Source organism: Prionailurus viverrinus, chromosome B2 (assembly GCF_022837055.1).
Source record: "Prionailurus viverrinus isolate Anna chromosome B2, UM_Priviv_1.0, whole genome shotgun sequence".
NCBI lineage: Eukaryota > Metazoa > Chordata > Mammalia > Carnivora > Felidae > Prionailurus > Prionailurus viverrinus.
Window position 1 is genome coordinate 10,934,714 of NC_062565.1, and position 25,268 is coordinate 10,959,981.

Sequence of the window (25,268 nt, forward strand, 5' to 3'; positions counted from 1 at the left end):
CTCAGGTCACGATCTCACGGTTTGTGAGTTCGAGCCCCGAGACAGGTTCTCTGCTGTCAGTGCAGAGCCCGCTTCGGATCCTCTATCCCCCTCTCTGCCCCTTCCTGCTCGTGTGCTCTCCTCTCTCAAAAAGAAACAAAAATAGTTCTATGGAAACTACCCACTAAATTCCAAACAACGAATGTGAAAATGAGTTTTTGGACAAAAACCCACAAACTAGGGACTACTGTGAGATGTAATCACATCACGTAAAATAACACCCCCGGGTGTCTCTTTCTCTATGTAACTTTTCTCTCATTTCATTTCTTTCTATTTCCATTCCTTTATTTGAAAAAGATGACAGCTACGCCATTTCCCAATCTGCAGAGACTGTGAGACGTACTCAACGGGCAAATATGAAGTACCCTGAGCCCCTCTGGAAAAAGACAGAAATGAGACTAGCTGCATCTGTAGGGTACGAGAATATTCTGGACAACATCCCTTTGAAAGGAAGGTTGCTCTCAAAGCTCGCTAGGGTTTGGGTTAATACAGGATGTAGGGAAAATGCTGAGCCTGTTACATCCTTAGGAAAGGAAGGGGATGTGGTGCTCGCTTCAGCAGCACGTGTACTAAAATAGGAACGGTACACGGAAGCTCCACGTCGCCCCTGAGCAAACGTGACATGCAGATTCCTGAAGCCTGTCTGTGCCCCAGCGCACTGCCACCCTTTGCAGATTAGCACGAAAGGAAGGGGGTGGAGGGAGGAAAAGAAGGAAGAAGGGAAGGGAAGGGGAATGGGAACGGGAAAGGAAAAGGAAAAGAAAGAGGTGTGTGGATGATGTGAGCAAAAGGAAGACAATGGCGTGAAAGGTGGTATGGAATATTGCTATAGACTCAATTGCGGCCCCCTCAAATTCGTGTGTCAGAACCCTAAACCCCCCGAACCTCATAATGTCACCATATCTGAGAAAGGGCCTCTCACAAGGTAATTCAGTTCCCATGAGGTCCTGAAGGTGGGCTTTAATCCAGTCTGACTGGTGTCCTTCTAAGAAGAGGCAATTAGGACACAGCCAAGCACAACGGGAAGACCACGTGAGGTCGAGGGAGAAGGCGGTCATCTGCAGACCAAGGAGAGAGGCCTGGGAAGAAGCCAAACCTGCCTGCACCTTGATCTCGGACCTTCCAGCCTCAGAACTGCGAGAACGGAAATGTCCATCGTTGAGACCACCCAGATTGGGGTATTTTGTAACGGCAGCCCTGGCAGGCCAGCCCGGGGACTTAGCGGGCAGCCGGACAACGGGAGAGGGACCGACGCGGCCGTCCGCCTTCTCCCCCGTCCCAGAGGCGGCTCTGACCTGCTCCTTGAACAGCTCCCGGAGGGCGGCCATGCACTGCTGGAGCACCTGCTTGTCATCCAGGGTCCTGACGGACGCCACGGCCTCCCCGGCGACCACCGACATCAGCACGCTCTGCTTCTTCTGCAGATGAGGAAGGGACAGTTCACACTTCCTGCTTCCAGTACAGAGGTCCCTGAATGCGCGGCTCCGACTGGGGAAGGCCCTCGTCCTACACATCTCAGGATTTCCCCCTGCCCCTCAGCCCCATTTCAACCACCAGTCTGTTTCCCTCACAAAACTCCATATTCATCTCTACATTTTGTTGTTCGTGGCTGAACAACTCAGGAAGAAGTGTAAATATCAAATTCAGGGTTCTCTTGGCTTTTTCCCTTACTTGTTCTAGAAGAAATAGAAGAAGGTGGAGAAGGGAGATCAGCAGATAAAATAAGGGGAAAAAAATCTTTCTCAAAGAGTAAAGAAATTTTGCCCACGTGCAACCTTTTAACAAAGTTTCTTGGGATGGGGCACCAGGGTGGCTCAGTCAGTTAAGCCTCTGACTTTGGCTCAGGTCATGATCTCAGTTCATGAGTTTAAGGCCCACATTGGGCTCTGTGCTGACAGCATGGAGGCAGCTTCAGATCCTCTGTCTGACCCTTCTTTCTCTGCCCCTCCCCTACTTGTTCTCTCTCTCTCAAAAATAAACATTAAAAAAAAATTAAGGGGCCAGGATGGCTCAGTCAGTTAAGTATCTGACGCTTGATTTCAGCTCAGATCATGATCTCATGGTTCGTGAGATCAAGCCTCACATCGGGCTCTGCGCTGACAGCGCGGAGCCTGCTTGGGATTCTTCCCCTGTCTCTCTCTGCCCCTGTGCTGCTCACTCTCTCTCAAAATAAACAAACATACGTTACAAAAAAAATTAAGAAAGTTTCTTGGAAGGGAGAAGAAGGGGAAACAAAACACCAAAGGTGATTCTTTTGCGTGACATTAGTATTGCCAAGTCCAGGGACGCCCCTCCCTCCCTCTGCTCCCCGACCAGTCACATCTGCCAACATGGAGCCTGCCCTCATCCTCCTCGGGGCCCACCATACCCTGCCCTTCGTCCGTGCTCACAGGACCCGGGAGAGCAGTGTTCAGGCACCAGTCATTACTGTGCTGAGCTGACTCTCCCTGAGAGGACTCCCTATCGGCCCAAAATATCTGTTTCCACAAAAAACGAATCCCCTTCCCAGGGAGCAACATTAGTACCTGAAGAGAACATGGCAGATGTCGGGCTTTTCCCATAGGAAAATATCCCAGTCCAAGTACCCTGCCAGCATGTAAGTACGTATCTACGGCATCCGCCACGTCCATTAGCTCCTGAGCTTGACGCCGGAGTCATTACCAATCCAAATTCTAAACTGCAGTAAGGGAGTTCAAACCGCATGTCACCACCGATTTTACCTGGGGATCCATGTCATAGAACACAGCAAAAAGTCCCCGCTTGCCGGCACTAGGCGGAACGTGACCGAAAAAGTCAGCCCCTTGAACTTTACTGTCCCAAAATCTGTATGGAAACTGCAAGGCAATCTGGAAAACGAGCAAGAGAAAGATGGTTAAGAGTTTCTAGAATCAGAAGTAATCTCTAAGACGCAACCTACGGTTCTTAACTAAAGTGATACACAAAAGAATCCTAAAATGCCCCCCTTCCGTGCTCCTGTCTCGTCTGTTCTCTCATGAGCATCTGGCTTTGGGGGTCATTCAGTCCCATCCCCCCACCGATAGCGTGGGTGGGGTGGGCGGGACCCACTGACAAACCCTGGGCTAACCTGAAGATGCCAAGCAGTCCTGAGACCTGGTCTTGAAGCAGATGTTCTGAAGATAAAGTCTCACCTACCCCTAGGGCCACCAGCACTGGCACGTTCTGCTTAGAGAAGATTTTATTTAAAGGCAGAGGAAGTGAAACATTCTCCTCACTGGGACCAATTAATTAGTGGAGGGTAGGCTTGGAAGGCAGCCAAAAAAAAAAAAACAAAAAAAAAACCCCACTTTATTTATATATTTATATGCCAAGTTCAAATCTTGAATAACAACACTCACTTTCCAAACATCAAGCAAAACTGAGATCTCAGCCAGCTCTCCTCCTTCTGTTCCGATAATAGCCTTTTGTATTCTTCATCAACAATTACTCAAATGAAAAGAAAATCTTTGAATTTTATTTGGATGAAAAAATGATCTGCTACTCAGCCAGTACGAGAAGGTAAGGAACCCTTGGCACCCAACATTCATCTCTTTGGTTTTGAGGCTACAGTAACTTGGTCACCTTTTCAATGATGCCCGCGCCTAAGCTGTTGATAGCCTTCATCTTCTTGTCTGACAGCGGTGGGTTGAAGTGAATGGCACCTTTCTGCAGTAAGGCCAGGGGTACAGTGACCAACACCTGGGGGGAAAACGAACAGTTAACACACAAAAGCAAAACTACCCAGTGGGTTCATGACCAGGAAAATCTCAATGCCCAAAGGACGTTCCTCTCTATCGCCAATCACGAGACTGTCAACGTCCCATGTTCTACTGCGAAGAGCCAGAGCCGCCATGGCGGTTCGGTGCATAAGGGCGCCTGGCTGAGCAGAAGCGACATCCACGTGGAAGAACTCGCAGAAAAGTCTAGATGGTTTACAATAACCCTGGGTGAGAAGAGTCAGTAGATGCCAATTATGAAAAGCAGTACTGTAAGAGGAAATGGCCCTAAATATGGAATCAGAAGAACTACACTTGTGTATTGTTACTAACACTTTCTAATATGTGGCCAAGGTAAAACCTGCCCTGCAAACCCCAAAGAATCGGGATAATGCTTAAAAGTCATACAATACACATCAATACGCTTCATAAATGGTAAAGTCCATCAAAAATATTATGGATTACTGGAGTGCCCGGGTGGCTCAGTTGGTTGAGTGTCCGACTCTTGATTTTGGCTCAGGTCATGATCTCACAAACCGTGAGACAGCATGGGGCCTGCTTCTGATTCTCTCTCTCCCTCTCTCTCTGATCCTCCCCTGCTCATGCTCTCTCTCAAAATAAATAAACTTAAAAACATTTTCTTCAAAACATTATGGGCTATTAAGAAGGAAGCAACTTCTTTTTTAATTAGTTTATTATTTTTATTTTTTTAATGTTTTATTTATTTTTGAGTGAGCGAGAGGGAGGGAGACAGCACTAGCAGGGGAAGGGCAGAGAGAGAGGGAGACACAGAATCTGAAGCAGGCTCCAGGCTCTGAGCTGTCAGCACAGAGCCCGACGCGGGGCTCAAACTCATGGACTGTGAGATCATGACCTGAGCCGAAGTCAGGCACTTAACCGACTGAGCCACCAAGGAGCCCCAAGAAGGAAGCAACTTATTGCAGGGTCTCCCAACGGCTTACACAATCCTTTAGAGAGTTGAAGGTGCCGATGCTAAGAGCCTTCAAGAACGACTCTCGAGGTCCCATCACAAAACCCTGCCTTCAAAGACAGCTGCTGTCTCTCCACACAATCAGAAAACTTCTGGCTCCAGAACCCTGTTACCACAGTCACAATGAGGAGCCATTACCACTGCTACCAGCTCCAGAAGCACACCACTTCTAGAACAAACTGTGAAGTGGGTTCCTCGTGCTTGCCTCATGACTCCCTTGTAGTTAATGAGCGGACCCTGGACCCTCTACTGGCCCCTCTGCGGAAAAACCTAACACCTTGACCACGATGCTGGTCAGAAGTGAAGGAAAAGCCATGCCATACCTTCCAAATCTCACGCCAGTGCATCTGAGTGGCTGCAACATTTCCTATTTAGAATCTCAGCTTCAAGGGAGTCTAGGAAGCGTGTGTGTGTGTGTGTGTGTGTGTGTGTGTGTCCATTTCCGTCCACACTGCAGGCAGCGTGGACGGAGGAGCGTCCCATGGAACTGGATGCCGAGCACCACATCCACCACAGCCCTCAGCAAAGATGTAGCGTATGTGGCTTGAACCCCAACTCCAGGAGCACAGAAAGGCCAGAGTTGTTCTTGTGATTTTGTCGCTATTTTCTGCCACATGGAACTTTTTATAAAATATAAAACATTTTCTCGGTCATCATCAAGCAAGCCAAAAAAAAAAAAAAAAAGAGAACAATTATTCTCTTGGAAGAAGTTCTTCTTGCAGAAGAACTTCAAGGAAATAAGATCTAGATATCTTCTCAACAACAAAAACGCTCTCAAAAGCCCATGAAGCTGGGCGCCTGGGTGGTTCAGTTGGTTAAGGGTCTGACTTCGGCTCAGATCATGATCTTGAGGCTCGTGGGTTCGAGCCCTGCATCAGGCTCTCTGCTGTCAGCATGGAGCCTGCTTCGGATCCTCTGATCCTCTCTCTCTCTCTCTCTGCCCCTCTCCGGCTCACCCTCCTCTCTCCCTCAAAAATAAACATTAAAAAAAAAAAAACAAGCAAAAAGTAAAAAAAAAAAGCACACGAACTTAGGTAAACAAACAGGCCAAAGGGACGAACCCGCTCTGGTCAGGGACCGAGGCCAGACCTGGGTGGAACAAGCCTGAACTGCATTACAGTGTGTCAGACGTTTACTGGTAGATCACGCTGGGGTGCAAATCTTTCACTTCTAAGTCCGGGAAACTTCCAACTCAAACCATGTCATCTTTGCAGACTACTATAAAAATACTTCCTGTAAACATTCCAGAAGAGACTTGAGAACACAGCCTGCAGCTATGCCCTAAGAACCCCGGAGAGCTGGACATAAAGAGAGAAGAGCAAAGGTGCTGGGTTAGGGTCAGGCAGAGGGGGATCCAGCGAGAGCCGTCGACAGGCAGTCACAAAATACCAGAGCTTGAGCCATCAGCTGACTGGCAATTTAAAATTTTTTTTAAATGTTTATGTGTATTACAGAGGGAGAGAGAGAGAGACAATGTGGGAGCGAGGGAGGGGCAGAGAAAGAGGATCCGAAGCAGGCTCCAGGCTCCAAGCTGTCAGTGCAGAACCTGACGCGGGGCTCGAACTCACGCACCGCGAGATCATGACCTGAGCCCAAGTTGGCCACCCAACCAACCGAGCCACCCAGGCGTTCCGGCTGACTTACAGTTTTAAAGAGAGGTATTTAAAAACAATTTTTACCACCACAAGGAGCTTTAAATTTAAATTCTCAGCTTGGGGCTCCCACATAAGGGCAGGGCTGCTCAGTGGTCTGACACTGGCCACACATCGGACTCACCTGAGCAGTTTCACAAACATGACCAGACTGAATCCCGGAGAATCTCGGGGTGGGGGTGCTGCAGCCTTTCTTTTTAGGCCCCTCCCAGGTGATTCTAACATGAGCCAGGATTGAGAACCACTACCAGTCCATGGGGTCCCTGGGTGGCTCAGTCGGTTAAGTGTCTGACTTCGGCTCAGGTCATGATCTCACGGTCTGTGAGTTCGAGCCCTGCATCGGGCTCTGTGCTGACAGCTCAGAGCCTGGGGACTGTTTTGGATTCTGTGTTTCCCTCTCTCTCTGCCCCTCCCCCACTCATGCTCTCTCTTGCTCTCAAAAATAAATAAAACCTAAAAAAGAAATTTTTAAAGACCCACTCTGAGTCCAAAGGCTACACTACCATTCCTAACTACCCCGCTAGCCAATGGCAGGAATAATATGAGGACCCACCCCCTGGGCTCATACACCAGACCCTGTCTCTTCATTTGACATGAGATCCTTTAGTTCAGTAGGAGTATCATGCACTCTGAAATACTTCTAGGTAACTGAAACGGGCAGAGCACAGCTAATCTAGGAATCCAGTGATGGTCTGCCATTTATACATTCTGGTCATGTCAGAAATAACTAAACTGAAATAAACTTACAGGATTTATTACTTCCCCTCCACCCCAAGTAAGCATCTTTGCTCTCCAACACCTCAGAAATCTCTGTGTGACTTTGCATATTACAGCACTCTTCCAGTGGCCACCTACTAACGTGGTTTACAAACACTTCCAATAACATAAAAGTACTTCTGCCAGTTTCAAAATGAAAACATGGAGCTGTCTTGGACTGAAAAATGATTCCATGGCAAGAGAAACCTACTAAACAAACAAACAAACCCACCACCTTTTTATGTACTGAATTAAGCAAACTAAGTTTTCTGGAATGCGTGACTTCTCAGAGCCTTTAATACACTCATATTTAACTCAAAAAGTAGACTGAAATATACAACACTTTCAAACTTATTTGCCCAAGATTTCGCTTCTTGTTCAACTCTCAGGACTGATGTACCACAGAACCTACTTTAAGAAACACTACTCGGGGCACCTGGGTGGCCCAGTTGGTTAAGGGTCTGACTTCGGCTCAGATCATGATCTCATGATTCGTGGGTTCGAGCCCTGCATTGGTCTCTGTGCTCATAGCTCAGAGCCTGGAGCCTGCTTCGGATTCTGTGTCTCCCCCTCCCTCTGCCCCTCCCTCACCCGAGCTCTGTCTCTGTCAAAAATAACCATTAAAAGTAAAAAAAAAAAAAAGTAAATAACCATTAAAAGTAAACCATTAAAAGTAAAAGTAAATAACCATTAAAAGTAAAAGTAGACAGGATTCTGTCTACCATGAATGCATACAGCGTTAGATCAGGTCAATCAGACTTGCGCATCCACACAGAACTGAGTGGAGACAGGGAACTCTTCAGGAATCAAACAAGGCTCCGGGCAGACTGCCAAAGGCCAACTTCCAGGTGGAAAACACTGTTTTCCCACACCCCCAGGCCCCTGGCTGCACCTCGTGAAATGCTAGCACCTACCTTCTGTGCTGTACATCCTGTCCCATCCGTCATGGTAACCTGCACCTCATCTCCAGAATAATCAATGCTCTGCACCTGTGCAAGAAAAACAACCATGAAAACCACGAGGGACGGACCCATACGATCCAGGATCCTCCCCGATTCTATCACGTGAGTTTAGACCTCCAAGACTCCAGAGAATCACTTCCCGGCATTCAGAGATCTAAGTGACATTTACAGCTGACTTCAAGGAACTATCGCTCAGTCATTACAACTTATAAACACTTTGTCAGAAAGTGGAAAATCTTTACAACACAGTCTAGAGTGAAGTATACAGGTAAACAGGGGCCTCTATGATTAGAGCAATGCACAATACAAATGCAGCAGGACAAAGACTCGAAGGGAACACTCGAGAGTGAAAATGGCTGCATTGTGTCAGGGAGGTCATGAGACACTTGAACACTTCATTAGCAATGAAAATGCATCCGAGCCACTGCTGCTTCCAGACGGTGGAGCTGCCTGACGAACAGGCTCACAGCAAGCACCTGTCTCCTGTGTAATCCACGTGTCCCGCACTTGACATCCTCCAAACCCAAGGCCAAACCAGAGCCACCCCTCCCGGCCGCTGTGGAGACTCACTGGAGACTCCAGCCGAATGTCTAGTCCTTCTGCCAGTTTTTCAATGATTACAGAGTAGCCAGGCGTTAGCAGAGTGTGGTCACCAGCAAACTGAGCAAAGAATTCGTTGTGGTCCCAGGAGCGAGCAGACACCTGGGAAACGATAATGTGCAGGAAAGCTTATGTTATTCTTTTTTTTTTTTTTTTTAAAGTCAACTCTACTCCCAACATAGGGCTTGAACTCATGACCCCAAGATCAAGAGTGGCACACTCCACCAACTGAGCTGGCCATGTGCCCCAGGAAAGCGGATCTTAGAACAAAAGGTAGACATGACTTGGGCACGGGCACCACTCCTTGATAAACACACTCGGTGTATTACATATCAGTAATTCTGGAAAAGGAGAACTCTATGAGTAAAACTGCGTTTGAGCAACTCCAGCTATAAATATGCCATCCACGTGTCTTCAACGTGGCATCTGTGCAGAGGCTGAAACCCGGCACAGTTTTGGAAAACAGGGTTACTCCAACCACAATGGAGTCGAATGCAGGGAGGTGCGGAGTTGGACAAGAGGTCGGGGTCAGCCGTGGAGCCTCTGTTCAAAATACAGAGGGTCTGAGTATCAAGACCACAGTGGTCAAGTGACTGACGGAGGCAAGTTTAAATTTATTCCAGCGAGACAGGCAGACCGTAACTGCAAGGCTACTCTATTTTGGTCTCCCGAGAGCAGTGTTCTCAGACCACGACGGTTCCACAGAAATGCCTTCAGGGACTCCGTGGAGCACAAGGGAAGACCGGCAGTGAACAGAAAAGGCTCTGGGCCCCTCCCGGGTCCAGCCCCGTGGCTGTCCTGCACTTGGTTCACGTACTGAGTCTTCGCACCCATTATCGGAAGGAAGGTTTCTCTCACTTAAAAAAAAAAAAAAAAAAGTCTAAACCACTGTGGGGTTAATATGCTCTGAAGTCATGGTTTTTGACCTTTTCAACAGCAGAACCATTGTTTCCTGTTTACCCAAACCGGTCGGGAGTTCAGTGCTTAGATGCGAGGTGCGGGTGAGCACACACGCGCACACACACACGCACGCACTTCACAGAAGCCAGCCACACCTGATGGAGGCTGCTCCCGCAGGCGTACTCCAGGTTACTCAGGTGGAAGTGAAGCACCTGTTGTTCAAGTTCACTGAACTGGATCCCCGACTCCTGAATAAAGGCTTTGTAGATCTCCTCGATCTTTTCTGTAAGGGGAAGGGGGCAAAGCAGAAAAAGAACGGCTGTCACACTACTGTCTAATTCCTTATCCTATGCTCCCAAACCCCTGCTACCTGCAGAATCTGCTAAACTCAGGTCCCTTCCCAAGCCAACTCGGGGCATGAGGGAGGATATGTTGAGAAGGTTGATTTCGCTCACAAAGGAAAAGCTTATCTCAACTGGAAACAAGGTCAGGAGGCTACCTTCAACCAGGTTTCATTTCTGCCCAGTTGAAAAAACTTTCCTTTTTGGCTCAAGATGGAGAAAAAAGTACCCCCGCCCCCGCCCACCCCCCGCATATATAAAGACACACACCCAGAGAAAAATCCTCTTCCCTTTCTGGTCCTAGTGCGAATCACCTGAAGTCACGTTCTGAGGACCTCCCACCTTAACTAAGAGACCTACAACAGACTATCGGCTGTATTCTCTCCGAAACAAGAATACTCCGTTATGGCCTTTCATCACCTCAGTCTGCTGCCTCGATACCTTCCAATTACCGGTGTTTCACCGCCTACGTAATAAATTCCAAAACCCACAGCTAGACGCTTGCTAGCACCTTTCCAGCCTTTCCAAAGACAGCAACTACTACCCGCCCGCTCTCACGCTCTGCTAAGTTGCAGCCTGGTCTCTTCCCGGTAAATTCCGACCCCGGGAGGCAGCTGCCCCCACTGGCCTCCCTGCCAGCAGCCCCCAGCCCGGCCCATCCCCCCTGCGGGCCAGCGTCACCCGGCCGCCACGCACCTCGGGAATCCTGCTCGCTAGCAACCCCAGCATTCAGCCACGTCACACAACTGGAACTTTAACTACACATACACAGCCCTGTGGAATCGTTCCAATTCTGCTCTTCGACTCCCTTTATTGTGGGGATGTGGGGGCGAGGGAGGCTCACGCCCAACACATGGTAAGAACCTTAGCACGGGCCCTTCTTCATCACCTTTCCAGTGAGGACCACCACCCTACACGTACAGCACAGACTCCAGGCTTCTTTCTATCAAGTTCTGTGCACTTGCTTAGCTAGACACGAACTGAAAGGGAATTTAAAAAAAATTTGTTTTGGCAACTCCGGGTTCTCATCAAAATTTTCCACCCTCGTGCTAGATGGTGAATCCGGGGATGCCCGCAGCTCCTCTGGATTCGTGCCGGCCCTTCCCCCCCCAGACCACAGGGCTTTCCTGCCACTTTCCCTACCATCCTGCACTCCCATTCCTGCATCCTGCCGTGTACTTTCTATTTTCCTTTAGGTTTTGTAGAGGTTCGGGGAGAACCGAGACTGCTGGAACAGTATGTGAAATTAAGTATGAACAGATTGGGAGAAGGCTTAATGTGATTTTTATGTAAATTACATTTAAAAGCTTTAGTACATATGCTCTGTGAAATTAACTCTAGCTTCTCACTATTTATATTTGGGTGTTTTGGGCTAAGTGCTAATTAGGTGAAATCTCAGCTCAGATACTACCAGGCAGGATGTAACCGCAACCTTCCCCAAGTGGAGACGTGTGCGCCATTATCCAAGCTTTTCAAAAAAATATTTATAAGACAAAACACCAACTCACACAGCGTTGCTGATCCTGCCCTGATAACTTCTCTTAAGTAAGGCCAAGACAAAGCAGTACTACTAATGTTTTTATGTGGTAGTCCTGAAAGGAGGCTGAAGAAAACCCCGTCCAGTGACTACCACACACATGCAGAATGCTAACCAAACTCTGAGAACATTCCGCACAATGTCAGCTTAGTAACTGTCCCCAGTTTCAGAAAATTCAACGGCCCACTACTGGGTCTGGACACTACCTACATTTGATTAAATGATCCCCGTGCATCCCAGGAGATTTCTGAAAATGTTCTGCTGGACTCTGCCAGTGAACACTTAACTAGTTAGGGTGGCTCAACATGGTGGGTCTCAGGGCAGGAGAGGAAAAGGGGAGTAAAGAGAAGGGACGGTCCCTGTCACGGAGACGTTTACTCCAAACAGTGATGCAGCATCTATCAAGATGAAGAAGTAAAAACCCTTATAAGGGAACATACAGTTGAAACAAATTAACATCTTGCGAACGGAATCATACTTTAAGAAACCCAGACATTCACCGAGAACTACAAGTCAATACATTCAGGGCATAGAAATTGTAGGTTAAATAAATATCAATTTAAGAAGCAGTATGGTAAAATCTCCGCTGGCACCCTCACGGAAATGAGTTCTTACAGACAGTCAAGTTTTCGAAAAGAGTACATTTAGTACGTTTTGGTCCATTTAGTACCAAAGCCTAACGATTCTGAATTTAAAATTTTAAACTGTAATACACATTCTTGAATTCTTAAAACGTACTGAAAAAAAAAATCTCAACCTACTGCCCAAAACAGGGAAAGGAAATCCTGGCATACAGAAACTCTCTTATCTAGAAAGGGCGTTATGGCATTGACCATTCACAAGGGGCTTACCACAGTTTCCTTAAAAGTAAGCTCCTAGGGGCAACTGCAAATTAAACATTTAAATGATCATTTTAAACACCAGCTATTTTATGCAACATAAGACCCATGAGTGCTCACGGACACGGGCATCTAAAGGTCCCTGAGGAAGATCTGCTTTCCAGAGTGGGACAGTCTGGAGAATTCACCACTCCAAAACGAAGGTTCAAAGGACTCCACTTTTTTTTTTTTTTTAAGTAGACTCTATGCCCAATGTGGGGGCCTGAACTCACGACTCCGAGATCAAGAGTCACATGTTTCACTGACCGAGGTAGCCGGGCACCCCTTCAGAGGACTCCTCTGCTCCTGCTAATCCAGCTTTGGGTTACAGAGAGACTCCCAAGGAACAGTCAGAACCCCATTCTCCCATACCTCCTAAGGGAACATCTTGGAGCTGAGTCTTATCCTTTCTCCACTCAGAGACAACATCCAAGAGAGCATTAAAATGAAAATCCATGCGCTTGTCAATAGTGGGGTCAGTTATTCTTCCACCTTCCTGAATTAAGTCACATCTCTCTCCAAATTTATGCATGCTGATGCCAAGCTTCAAAATAATAAGAATAAGAAGGTGAAAATTTTCCCTGGAAAAAACACTTACAGGTTCTAAGCTGAAATCAGACAGAGCTCTCTCATGGAGAAAATGGTCTAACAGATCCCGAAAGTAAAGCTACACATGCCTCCTGGGGAGTGGCAGCCAAGTCAGGCAGTGAGGAAAGAGCAGGAAATCGAGCGCTTCTCTCAGGAAAACGTGAGGTAACAGCAGGCAGCTTCTATGCCACGCACCCTACAGCTCTGTGGCCAGGGTCTGTTAATGCTTCAGGTGCTACAGCTGCACATGGCCTCCCCTCGCTCTGACGTCCTGTCCCCTGCGTGGACCCTCACAGGAATGAGCACGCAACCACACCAACACTCACAGAAGCCGATGCCGAATTTACGGCAAATAAGTAGTTCAGAGAAAAACCTTGGGCCTACCAGGTCTTCAAAGAAACTATGTAGGGTTGCCCGATAAAAGACAGCATGCCCTCTTAAAACTGGACTCTCAGATAAATAACGAGTGGTTTGGGTTTTGGGGGGGTGGGGGGTTGTTTTTTGTTATTGGTTTTTTAGTATAAGTATATCCCAAACATCGCATGCAAAATAGCCCACGTGGTACTTGGGATATACTTATCCTAAAAACATTTACTTATTTATCCAAAAGGTCAAATTTAGCTGGGCATGCTGTATTTTTATTTGCTTCACCCAGCAAACCTTAAAATGACAAGCTTATCAAGTGGCCTGCAAAAAACACACAAATAGAATTATAGATCTCAGGAAAAAATCTTCTCTGTGCTCTCGCTCCACTTTCTCAGAAAGGAAGAATTGTAACTGTTTTTATCAGGGATGAGGGGCAAGAAACCATTTGGGGGTTGTTATTTATCATCCAGAAGCATATTAATACTATACGAAAACAAAATGAGACAGTTTTTTCTTCTGCTTATCTACGAGACGAATCATCAAGAAACCCACTTGTTCACACATGAGTGCTACCGGGTTGTTGATACAGCCATTGACAATCTGCGCCCCTCTTCCCACTGTGACGCCTTTGAAAGATTTATCATCCCATACTCGGCCTCCGATTCTGTCTTTGGCTTCCAGGACAGTCACCTAAAAAGATAGGCAATCAGGGAAGCTACACAGGAATAGAGTAACCATTTAAATACAGTACTACAAACGCAAAATGACACAGGTAAGTTCCATACGTAGTTAATTATTAGCTCGCTTGCGAACAAAAGTTTAAAAAGAGGGTGGTGTGAACAGAAGCCAAAGTAGATGTTAAAACACACAATCCCGCTTTTAGCAAGGAGTGAGTAGCCTGCTGGAGGAATGCCTTAAACTGTCCCTCCTCCAACCCCACAATGAGAAGATTTGATGAGCCAGCACGTGAGATGCACTAAGAGCTTTTATGAAATACTATACCACAAATTAAAAAGCACTAAAAGAAACTAGGTTAATGCAGTGATTTTGTCCTATGAAACATCTATGTATGTAGCAAAATTCCTTTAGCATTGCAAATGGGCTTTAATGTCCCTAAGATGTGACTATTAAAAAAACAAACAAACAAACAAAAAACCAAAAAAACAAGGGCACCAGGGTGGCTCAGTAGGTGAAGCGTCTGACTTCAGCTCAGGCCACGATCTCATGGTTCGTGAGTGGAAGCCCCGCATCGGGATCGGGGCCTGAAGCCTGCCTGCTTCAGATTCTGTGTCTCCCTCTCTCTCTCTCTCTGCCCTTCCCTCCTTGTATTCTCTCTCAAAATATAAACATTATTATTATTTATTTTTTTATCATATGTCATTCTACCGAACGGTGACCTCGTGGGATTGATCTAAGCAGGCTGGCCCCATACCCAGACGATTTTACCTCCCCCCAGATTTCTTTCTTTCTTTCTTCTTTTTAAAGGCTTAGATGAATCTGCGTTTTTTAACATTTTTTTAAAAATTATTTTTAAGTAATCTTTAGACCCAATGTGGGGCTTGAACTTACAACTCTGAGATTAAGAGTCGTGTGCTCTACTGACTGAGCCAGCCAGGTGCCTCTACTTCCCCCAAATTTCTGAGGGCAGGAGGGGCTGTGGGTGACAGACAGCCCTGTGGCTATAAGAGCTACACTTCTCTGGGCTGCAGTGACTCAGGGCAAATGGGAATCCTATGCAGTTCAAGGCCATCCATTCCACTTCTGGATCCCGGAAAGCACTCTTTCAAATTGCTCAAGGAGGTTCCCCAAGTTAGCCATCTCCTAGGTTACTCAGGAGACTCTCTTTCCTGACCATGAGAAGGATGGGTGGTCTCTGTAGAGTCTGTCTTATCACCCGGCAAAAGAAAGGAGAGAACAGGTGGAGTCCTCTGAATATTTTATTCTTCATTTTCTTCAACAAGCAAGGCTATAGCCAAATTTCTACTCTCCCCACCCTCTTTCTTGGATTTTATTCAGATTAACACAGACCCACCCATTTCTAGATTCTTTTTCAGTATAAGAGGAAGGCAGGACATTAAAGACGGCACCCTAGACTTTCGATGTTAATAATCTCCCCTGTAACATGATCTGTAAGTTTTCTAAGTAAAAACAAGAAATCTTGGCCCTAATATCTGATGCTGGAATAAATGATCAATTAAAACACTTCCTAGCTTAACGCCATTAAGAAAATATTTTGAGGGGCGCCTGGGTGGCTCTGTCTGTTGACCGTCCAACTTCGGCTCAGGTAATGATCTCACAGTTTGTGAGTTCAAGCCCTGCATCCGGCTGTCTGCTCTCAGCTCAGAGCTTGCTTTGGATCCTCTGTCGCCCCTACTCTCTGCACCTCCCCAGTTCATGTTCCGTCTCTCTCAAAACTAAATAAAACATTTAAAAAAAAAAAGATTTTGAAATGCAAACACACTTCCTATAAATCGAACTCAGGTTCTTCTGTTTCGTTAGCAACATAATGTAATCCAAGACTTAACGTCTTCCATTCAACTGAGGGAAACGGCTCTTAGACATGGCTACTGAAGCCTTTTCTCATCTCAGAAACTCTTCCAGCAGAAGAGACACCATGGAAAAGAAGCTGTCATTTCTTGGGGTGCCTGGGTAGCTCAGTTGGTTGAGCATCTGACTTCAGCTCAGGTTATGACCTCACGGTTCGTGAGTTCGAGCCCCCTGTTGGGCTCTGTGCTGACGGCTCGGAGCCTGGAGCCTGCTTTGGATTCTGTGTCTCCCTCTCTCTCTGCTCCTCCCCCTCTGACACTCTGTCTCTGTCTCTCAAAAATAAATAAACATTAAAAAAAAATTAAAAAAAAAAAAGCTGTCATTTCTTTCAGCCAGAGAAAAGTGAAGATTAATTCAATTCTACCAAGATGATTTTCACATCTGGTTTACTGAAAACCAAAGTCCTTGAAAAATAAGTGTTTAAAAAGGGGAAATGTGTCAGACCTAAAAAGTCACAGAAATCAAGGGGATGGCTAATCTGAATGAACCTAATAGAAATTAGATTCTAAATTGCACAATTTTTTTTCTAACAGTCTCTATTTTGGCTAATTTTGAACTGGAATATGGCCACATACTAGGTAAAAACTACCCTACCTTGGAGAAGCAAGCTGCCTCAAAAAGGTGGAGCACACTTTAAAGTCATGCAATTCTGTCTCAACAACAGATTAATTCAATCTTGCTTCCAAAAGCAGAGATTTTTGTTTCTCAGAGTGAGAGTCAAAGTGTGCCTTTGAGGGGCACCTGGCTGGCTGTTGGTAGAGCATGCAACTCTCCATTCTCAGGATTGTGGGTTCAAGCCCCATGTTGGGCACAGAGGACAGAGGTTACTCAAAAAAAAAAAGAAAAGAAAAGAAAATTTCACTGTGTTTCAGAAACTTTTATACAAGAAATGGTGAACTTCTAAGCTGCTATTAGCTGTCTCAAGCTATTGCAAAAACAAAGACTTTTTCCCAATGTCCCCTCTATAGTGTCAATAACACCTGGGAAAAATTTCTGCTTTCATACCTGCACAGAATCTCTTCTGACTTGCTCATTAGGAGTCTAAAACCCTGTATAAAGCTGTCTAAACTCTTTTTATTAAACCAATTCTAAAAAAGTTTTTTTTATCTTTTCTAGAACCAATTGCAAAGATTTTAAAGATACAAAGACACAGTGCATTTAGAACTGCCCACTAAAATCAGAAACTGGTTTCTAAATCTTAGAAAATCTGGACCAAAGGAATGGTTAACCATCTGTTATCAACTTCATGTCCCAAAATCTTACCTTAATTCCAAAGTTATGCAGTTGCCTAGCAGCTGCTAATCCTGCTGGACCAGCCCCGATAATGATGACTGATTTCTTTAAAAATAAAAAAAATAAAAAAAATTTTAAAAATGGAGGAGGGGGAAGGATCCAATTAGAGAAATGAAAACAATAGAACAATATACCGTGTTAGTTGTTTTAGGAGGTACTAACCACCAAGCCATGTTAGCTCATCTACATTTCTTTGATGTTCATAGAAAGCTATTTTCCTAAAGAACACGGAAGTACTGGTCTTAAGGAGTCCCCTCCTCCTTACAGTTCCTGACACTCTTCCCCAGAGCAACACACGTTCTACAAACGTCTTGCTTTATAACTTCTGTGGTGATAATGTGGCTGTTGCTAGTATTATTAACTAGTATTCACTAGTATCTGCATGCTAGCACTGATCATGGTGGTGATGGTGTCCCCATTAAAGCAACAGTCACCTACGTTGTGGTAATCTTTAGGAAGAAGATGCTGGTCGGTGCCGACGTTAAGAACCCCTGTGTTGATGAGACCTTTTCTCGTCATAAAATAAAGTATCCTCTCCACTTCCTGAACGCATCGGATGCGCACGAGACCCCGAACGATGATGTGAGGAATACATTTCTGAGGTGTAAGAGCTTCCTGTGTTTGAAAACAAAACCAAACTGTTAAAACAAATATAACACGTAACTCTTGGTTCCTCCAAAAGTTAAACAGAATGACTATATGACCCAGCAATTCCACTCATATACACTGAAAAGAACTGACAACGTAGGTTCCAACAAAACTCACAGCAGCACTATTCAAACTGCCAAAGCGGTGGAAGCTATCCAAGTGTCCATCAACAGATGAATGGATAAGCCAAAGGGGTATACCCACACATGGAATATTATCTGGCCATAAAAAGAAATGAAAGTTCTGGGGTGCCTGAGTGGCTCAGTCGGTTAAACCTCTGATCTCGGCTCAGGTCATAATCTTACAGTTTGTGAGTTCAAGTCTCATGTTGGGCTCACCGATGTCAGCAACGAGCCTGCTTCGGATCCTCTGTCTTCCTCGCTTTCTGCCCCTCCCCCTCTCATGCACCCTCTCTCAAAAATCAATAAAACATTAAAAAAATGATATGAAGTTCTGATGACTGCTACCACGTGGATGAACCCTGAAAACGTGATGTTAAAAGAAGCAACTTACAGAAGGCCACATGTTGCATGATTCCATTTATATAAACTACAGCACTGGGCAAGTCTACAGAGACAGGAAGTAGACTAGTGGTTGCCAGACTAGTACTGGGGGAAGGGAGGAATGGAGAGTCACTGCTTAATGGGTGTGGGGTTTCCTCTTGGGGTAACAAAAAAGTTCTAGAACTAGATATGGAGACAATCATATAACACTATTTACTGAATGACACTGAACTGTACATTTTACAAAGGTAAAAATGGTAAATTTTACACTGCATTTTACAGTAAAAAAAAAACAAAAACAAAAAAACACACCTTTCAGGGTATATGAGTCCATCAGGTATCACTAAGATATATAGTAAGATCAGAGGGAGGTTTGCCTTGTGAAGGACAAAAAGAAGAAAGAGACAAAAGGAAGATACAGCAATTTGCATTTTCTCTCCTAATCCTCTCCCGTCCCAGAGAAGGACAGCTAGAGGGAGCGTGGGCTAACCACATCGTAAATACATTCTTGGCTCAACAAACCACACAACAAGGGCCACTGCTGAAGCCCACACTGCCACTGGTACTGGCAGAAAAGCTGGATTCTCATCACTGATATGAGGAGACAGATTTAGGAACTTGTTTAAAAAGGGGAGAGTGGCGCTTGGATGACTCAGTAGGTTGAGCATCTGACTCATGATCTTGGCTCAGATCATGATCTCAAGGTTCGTAAGATCGAGCCTTATGTCAGGCTCTGTGCTGACAGCCTGGAGCCTGCTTCGATTCTTTCTCTCTCCCCCTCTGCCCCTCCCCCGCACACATGCCCCCTTTCTCTCCCTCAAAATAAATAAACAAGAACAAAAGACACTGCCTTTCCCTACTCATCCCAACTTTGGCAAGGTCTCGGAACATTTCAAAGATTCAAGATTAACGTAGCCTTGACCCAGTGTCATGACACACAGAGAGAGCGAGTGGGGGAAGGGGCAGAGAGAGCGAGAATCCCAAGCAGGCGCCACACTGTCAGCACAGAGCCAGATTCGGGGCTCAACCTCGCAAACCACGAGATCATGACTTGAGCTGAAATCAAGAGTCAGACACTTAACGGACTGAGCCACCCAGGCGTCCCCTTACGATTTTCTTAATAATATTTTCTATAGCTGACTTTAAGAATATTCTATGCAATACACACAACATACAAAACGTGTGTGAATCAACTGCTTACATTACTGGTAAGGCTTCCAGTCAACAGCAGGCTATTAGAAGTTTTAGGGGACCCAAAAGTTGTATGTGGATTTTTGACTGGGTAGGGGATGGAGTCAATGCCTCTAACCCTCAGATTGTTCAAGGGTCAAGTACATGCTCAAAGGATTCAAGAAATAACATTGGCTTGCAATGCTGCAGAAGGTAAAGAAATTTGTTTTCATGAAAATAAAAATAATTTCAAAATCTTTGACTCATAGCCTCTATATATGTGTTTTCCCACTAAAATATTAAACATAGGTAATATATACTATTTTATTAAATATTAAAACAGATCCAGGCTGATAAGTTCAGGATTTTTTTCTGTAAGCTTCTTCACCTGTATCAATCGATTCTCAAAGTCAAATGAAAAGAAACGTGAAGAAAAATGAATCCAAGACTGTTTTTCTGAAAAGTGTATCTTTGCAACTTATTTACAGGAAATTCTGACCACAATTTTGTTCAGTTCAGCAAATGTTTATTGAGCATCTACCTCAGGCCTGCTGGGGAGGAAATGAACAAGTCTGCCTTGTCTAACCCACTTACATAATTCATATAAGTTGTAGTAACAGCCATAACCTAATCAGGCCACCTCATACTGGATTCTAACCCAGTGAGATACCAGGGTGGAATTGGAGTATCTATTCTTTTAATTATTTATTTGCGAGACAGAGAGAGAGACAGACAGACAGGGAGGGAGGGTGAATGAGTGGGGGAGGGGCAGAGAGAGAGGGAGACGGAGGATCCAAAGCAAGCTCTGAGCTGTCAGCACAGAGTTGGACGTGGGACTTGAATTCACCAACAGTGAGATCATGACCTGAGCCGAAGTTGGACACTTAACCCACTGAGCCACACAGGCGCCCCTGGAATATCTTTCTTTAATCAAGATTAATTTGGCAGTCTTGCCAAAGGTTCTGGATTCAGCAGTTCCTCAAACAATTGAAGAAATTAATCAGAAAAATGTTAGGGTTAGGAAATCCTTTGTTGTTGTTGTTGCTGTTTTGAAGCTCATATTCCCTTCTCATTTAGCCTCGCCCCTTTCCAGGTAGGTGCTGCGTGAGGCCCCTGACATCTCTTCAGTCCCAGCAAACAGCAAAGAACTCACTAGTCTCCACGTTGGAGGATAATACGATGTTAAGACTCTCTGCCTCCGGGGGTTTATGATACAATCTTTAATGTTTTACTTCTCTTCCTCTTGGCATTCACAGCAGAACGCGCTCGGAACCAACTCTGTGCCATACACGCACTCACTAGAGTCAAGAATTCTGATATGATCTGAAGTGGTGGTTCTCAGGATACAGAGACTTCGCACCCCTTGGGTAATACTTGGAGACACCTCTGATGGTCACGACCAGCGCTGAGCTAGTGGCATCTAGAAGGCAGAGGCCAGGGATGCCGCGCAACATCCTACAGTGCCCGGGACAGCCCCCCACACAAAGACTATCCACCCAAATGTCCGCAGTGCGCAGGTGGAGAATCCCCGATCTAGAGGGCCCCCCCCCCACCCCGCCCCACGGCTATCGCAGCCCCTCCGCCCGCACGCGTCAGCTCACGTCCCTTCACTTACTTTGCAGTTAGTGTACCACAGCGCGAGGATGAGGTTCCTCAGAGCCAGGTACATGGTGGGGTCTCGGGAATACTCCGGGAACTCATAGAGCTCGTCCAGCTCCATCACGTCTGGCCTCACGCACAGGGCTTTACCGCACTCGTTGGGCTGATAGAAAGGCTGGAAGTACCGGTTCATGCCTGGAGCTGACAGAAGACACAGACGGGCAAATCCCACGGCCGTAACTTCCAAACCCAAACCAGGGAAATGCCAGGGCAAGACCAAACCACAAGCGCCATGGTCTGTCCTACAATAGATTTCCTGCTTCCTCTGTCCAGCCGATGAAATACACACGAACTACCTATTTTCCCCATTCTTTCCTCACAAATTTCCATGGCATGGAAAATTTTTTTTAAGTTTTAACTGGGGTAACGACACCTGCCATAAAATCGACCACCTTCACCGAGTTCAGGTGTTGGCGTGCAGCCAGGTTGAGCACGTCCACATTGCTGTGCAACAAATCCCCCGAAATTCTGTATCTTGTAAGACTGAAACTCTGTGAATGTGAACTCCCCATGGAAATAGATGTTAACTCATTGGAATTTTTCTGATTAAAAAATGGGGCGCCTGGGTGCCTCAGGCGGTTGAACGGCTCAGGTCATGATCTCATGGCTTGTAAGTTCGAGCCCCACGTCAGGTATTGTGCTGATGGCTCAGAGCCTGAAACTGCTTTGGCTTCTGTCTCCCCCTCTCTCTCTCTGACCCTCCCCCACTCTCTCTCTCTCTCTGAAAAATAAATAAAACATTAAAAAATTTTAAAACAATGAATAGGTTCATAGAGGTACGTATCAATCCCTGACTCCTCTGAGAATCCTTGAACAGTGGGGTAACATTTAAGGGGATAATCTATCCTCAGTGCTGTTTCTATGAACAGAGACTATTAATATAACAGGTACTTAGTTTTTTCTAAAGCCAGAAAAAAATGCTTTTTCCTAACCTGCCTTTCAAGAACATTGTCCCTATGTCATTAAACATGACTTCAATGGAGAGTATTTTCCCATGATTTAACCACTCTCCCATTGCTGCACATTGAATTTTCATCTAATTATTTCACTATTATCAACAATGCAATATAAATCTTTGGACTCACATTTGATAATTTACTTTGATAATTAATTTAGGATAAATTCCTAGAATAAAGGGTGTCTATCTACTTTAAGGTTTTCAATTCACAAACTGTCCCTCACAAATGCCCATACCCACATATAGCATTTGCAAGCCTGTTTCATTGTACCTTCATTAACCCTGGGATTTATCACTTCAGCTTTGATTCTGACCACCACCACATTTTTAGAGGGCCCAGTGTTATTTGGTTAAAAACCTTAAAAAAATGCTTCCAGGTCAAAATCTATTTGCACCACCAAACATGAAGTTTGTTAGTGTCCAGAAGAGGAAGGTCTAAAATTGTTCCTTGTACACTAAGAATTCCAGTAGAGAATTTTAAAGATCCATTTAAAGTAAACGGTCAACAGCAGGTCTGGCCTGACCTGATGTTTTGGATTATTTTCAAGAGTGGATCACTTAGCTGAGATTTTCAACAGCTTCATTAGAAGCAGAGAGACTGGGGAGACAGAAAAAAAAAAAAAAAGAAGGGCGACTCATACAGTCAAAACTATCTTCCAGTATGTCCGAGTTTACATTATCTTCAAATTATGTAGCCACCTAAATTTCAAATAAGAAACTCCTTGGAGTGACTGGGTGGCTCAGTCAGTTAAGCAGCTGACTTTGGCACAGATCATGATCTCACAGTTCATGAGGTTGGGCCCCACATCGGGCTCTGTGCTGACAGCACAGAGACTGCTTGGGATTCTCTGTCTCTCCCCCACTCGTTCTCTCTCTGTCAAAAATAAATAAACGTTAAAAAAAAAAAAAGATGGGGCGCCTGGGTGGCTCAGTCAGTTAAGCGTCCGACTAAGGCTCAGGTCATGATCTCACAGTTTGTGGGTTCGAGCCCCTCATCAGGCTCTGTGCTGACAGCTCAGAGCCTGGAGCCTGCTTCAGATTCTGTGCCTCCTTCTCTCTCTGCCCCTCCCCCACTCACACTTTGTCTCACTCTGTTTCTCAAAAACAAATAAATGTAAAAAAGGAAAAAAAAAAAAAGAAAAAGAAAGTGTTGTTAAAAAAAATAATAAAAATTACTCCTTCAACTCCGTAGACACAATTCCTGGACGGGTGTTACGGACTTCACACTATGGAGGGGAAGTTAACTGCACGATCTACACAAATGATACAACTGAGCCACGGCATAACTAAATGCATGAAATAATGAGGGGCCTTCTATCAGGCCACACACATCAAGAAAACGTCTTTTGCGTTCTGCTCGCCCACACGTGCCCGGGGAAAGAGGGGGAGGGGAAGCAGGGAGGGCCACGACCGGCTCTCACCCGGCGCAGAGGGGGCCGCCTTGGAGGGCTCCAGCTTCCCGGGGCTGGTGCTGCCGGCCGCGCGGTGCGTGCTGGCGCAGGAGGGGCTCATGCCCACGCAGTCGGGGTAGTAGGCAGAGAGCAGGGGTGCCGCCACGCTGTCTTTCAGCAGAGGAGGGAGGATGAGCATGGAGTACCACCAGTGGTTGGAAACTTCCGACACCCTCTGAAACGGGGCAGACAAGACAGAGAGGCGCAATGGCAGACAAGAACCGTACGTGCAGACCCAGCCAAGGACAGAGGACGCTGCGCGTCACTCACCCACGGCCCTCTCACACTCAACCACCCTACACCAGAGTTCCCACACTCCGATTTAGAAACAAAAAGAGCCGAGGGTCGGGGCGCCTGGGTGGCTTAGTCACTTGGGCATCCGACTTCGGCTCAGGTCATGACCTCACAGCTTGTGAGTTCGAGCCCCACATCAGCTGGCTGCTGTCGGCACAGAGCCTGCTTTGGATCCTCAGTCCCCTCTCTCTCTCTGCCCCTCCCCGGCTCACACTCTCTCTCAAAAACAAACATTAAAGAGAAAAGAAAAAATAGCCAAGGGTCCGCGGAGAGAGCGTTTCCTAACAGAATTCTTTCAGAAGCACAGCAACAGCCTCCTCCTGTGCCCCTCAAACACCAACACCCCCAACCACCAACACCAAATAAAGCTGCATCCAGTACGTTATTATCTGTGCAGCATAATTACACGTAACGTAAGAGTCAGTACAATCCACTACGCTGCAAGCTCAGGTTTCAGTCTGACACAAGAAACTTCTCTCTGGTCACTAATCATTCGTGATCTATCCCCCCCCCCCCCCCCCCCCGCCTTTTACTTAGGATCGAAAGATAATGGAAATTACGAAACTAGGCAGAAAAAAACAGCTCTCCTGAGAAGCAGCCAAGCATTACTCCTTTTTGCTAGAAGGTACTAAAAACTTTCAGAGGGAGGAGTACACTACAACTATCAAAATAAGATGCTAAATGTAGACATGAAAAAAGCAGCTATTTTGGGCCTTAAAATATGTGATCGCATTCCAGAGCTGATTTAACATATGGAGTCATCGGATCGAAGCATCTGCAGGATGACTATTGCACTAAAAATCACATTTACTTGGCTTCTAAAGCGACACTGCCTCCAATCCTGTGTCAGACGGCCTTTTCTAAACATGATCTTGAATGTATGTTCCAAGAATTCTAAGAATCTGACACAGGAGAACCTTGAGCTCAGGGACCCTCTGCTGTCAACTCTCCAGGCTCTGAGCAGATGCAACCTGCCATCAAGTGGGGGTTTGTGAACTCGAGGTCCAGAGGGCGAACGCGGTCCGTGGATGCCTTTTGCTTGCCCCTCACCTTTCACAGGGTCCAAGCGTGGGACAAGCATTTTTCAGTTTACTAAGGGCCCCAACACCCCCTATAAATTATTCCCAGCTGCTTCACACATTCGCTGTACCAGCTCAGCCCCTGCAGGCATTTCAATTTGCAATCTGTTCTCAAGGCTGCCCTTGCGACCTGCCTGTGCTGCACTGAAAAAGCACAGAAACTTCAGTTCCCTCCCCGACACACCAGGGCTGCCTCTGGGGACTCCTTCCCAGCGTAACCCCAAGGAGAAAGGACACGGAGCGTTCAGACCCTGACAGTCCATCCACATGGACCGCGCAGAGGTCAGAATGGAAGTGCCCCAGCAAACATGAACCCAAGCTCTTCCCAATCTCTTCTGCTTCC

General features: G+C 46.0%; 1 protein-coding gene across 6 annotated transcripts in view; it reads right to left on the reverse strand.

Moving 5' to 3' along the window:
- The window catches only part of KDM1B (lysine demethylase 1B), a 62,611-nt gene that overhangs the window by 6,198 nt on the left and 31,145 nt on the right, over positions 1–25,268 (reverse strand). For all 6 annotated transcript variants that reach the window (XM_047857952.1, XM_047857954.1, XM_047857953.1 and 3 more), the window contains 12 exons: positions 23,523–23,727; positions 21,100–21,284; positions 17,602–17,778; positions 17,134–17,208; positions 13,876–14,013; positions 12,742–12,913; positions 9,769–9,896; positions 8,684–8,815; positions 8,066–8,140; positions 3,619–3,735; positions 2,760–2,885; positions 1,335–1,457 (listed from right to left, as the gene is read on the reverse strand). In XM_047857952.1, the coding sequence (XP_047713908.1) occupies positions 1,335–1,457; positions 2,760–2,885; positions 3,619–3,735; positions 8,066–8,140; positions 8,684–8,815; positions 9,769–9,896; positions 12,742–12,913; positions 13,876–14,013; positions 17,134–17,208; positions 17,602–17,778; positions 21,100–21,284; positions 23,523–23,727 (1,653 nt within the window). The remainder of the gene's footprint in view (positions 1–1,334; positions 1,458–2,759; positions 2,886–3,618; positions 3,736–8,065; positions 8,141–8,683; positions 8,816–9,768; positions 9,897–12,741; positions 12,914–13,875; positions 14,014–17,133; positions 17,209–17,601; positions 17,779–21,099; positions 21,285–23,522; positions 23,728–25,268) is intronic.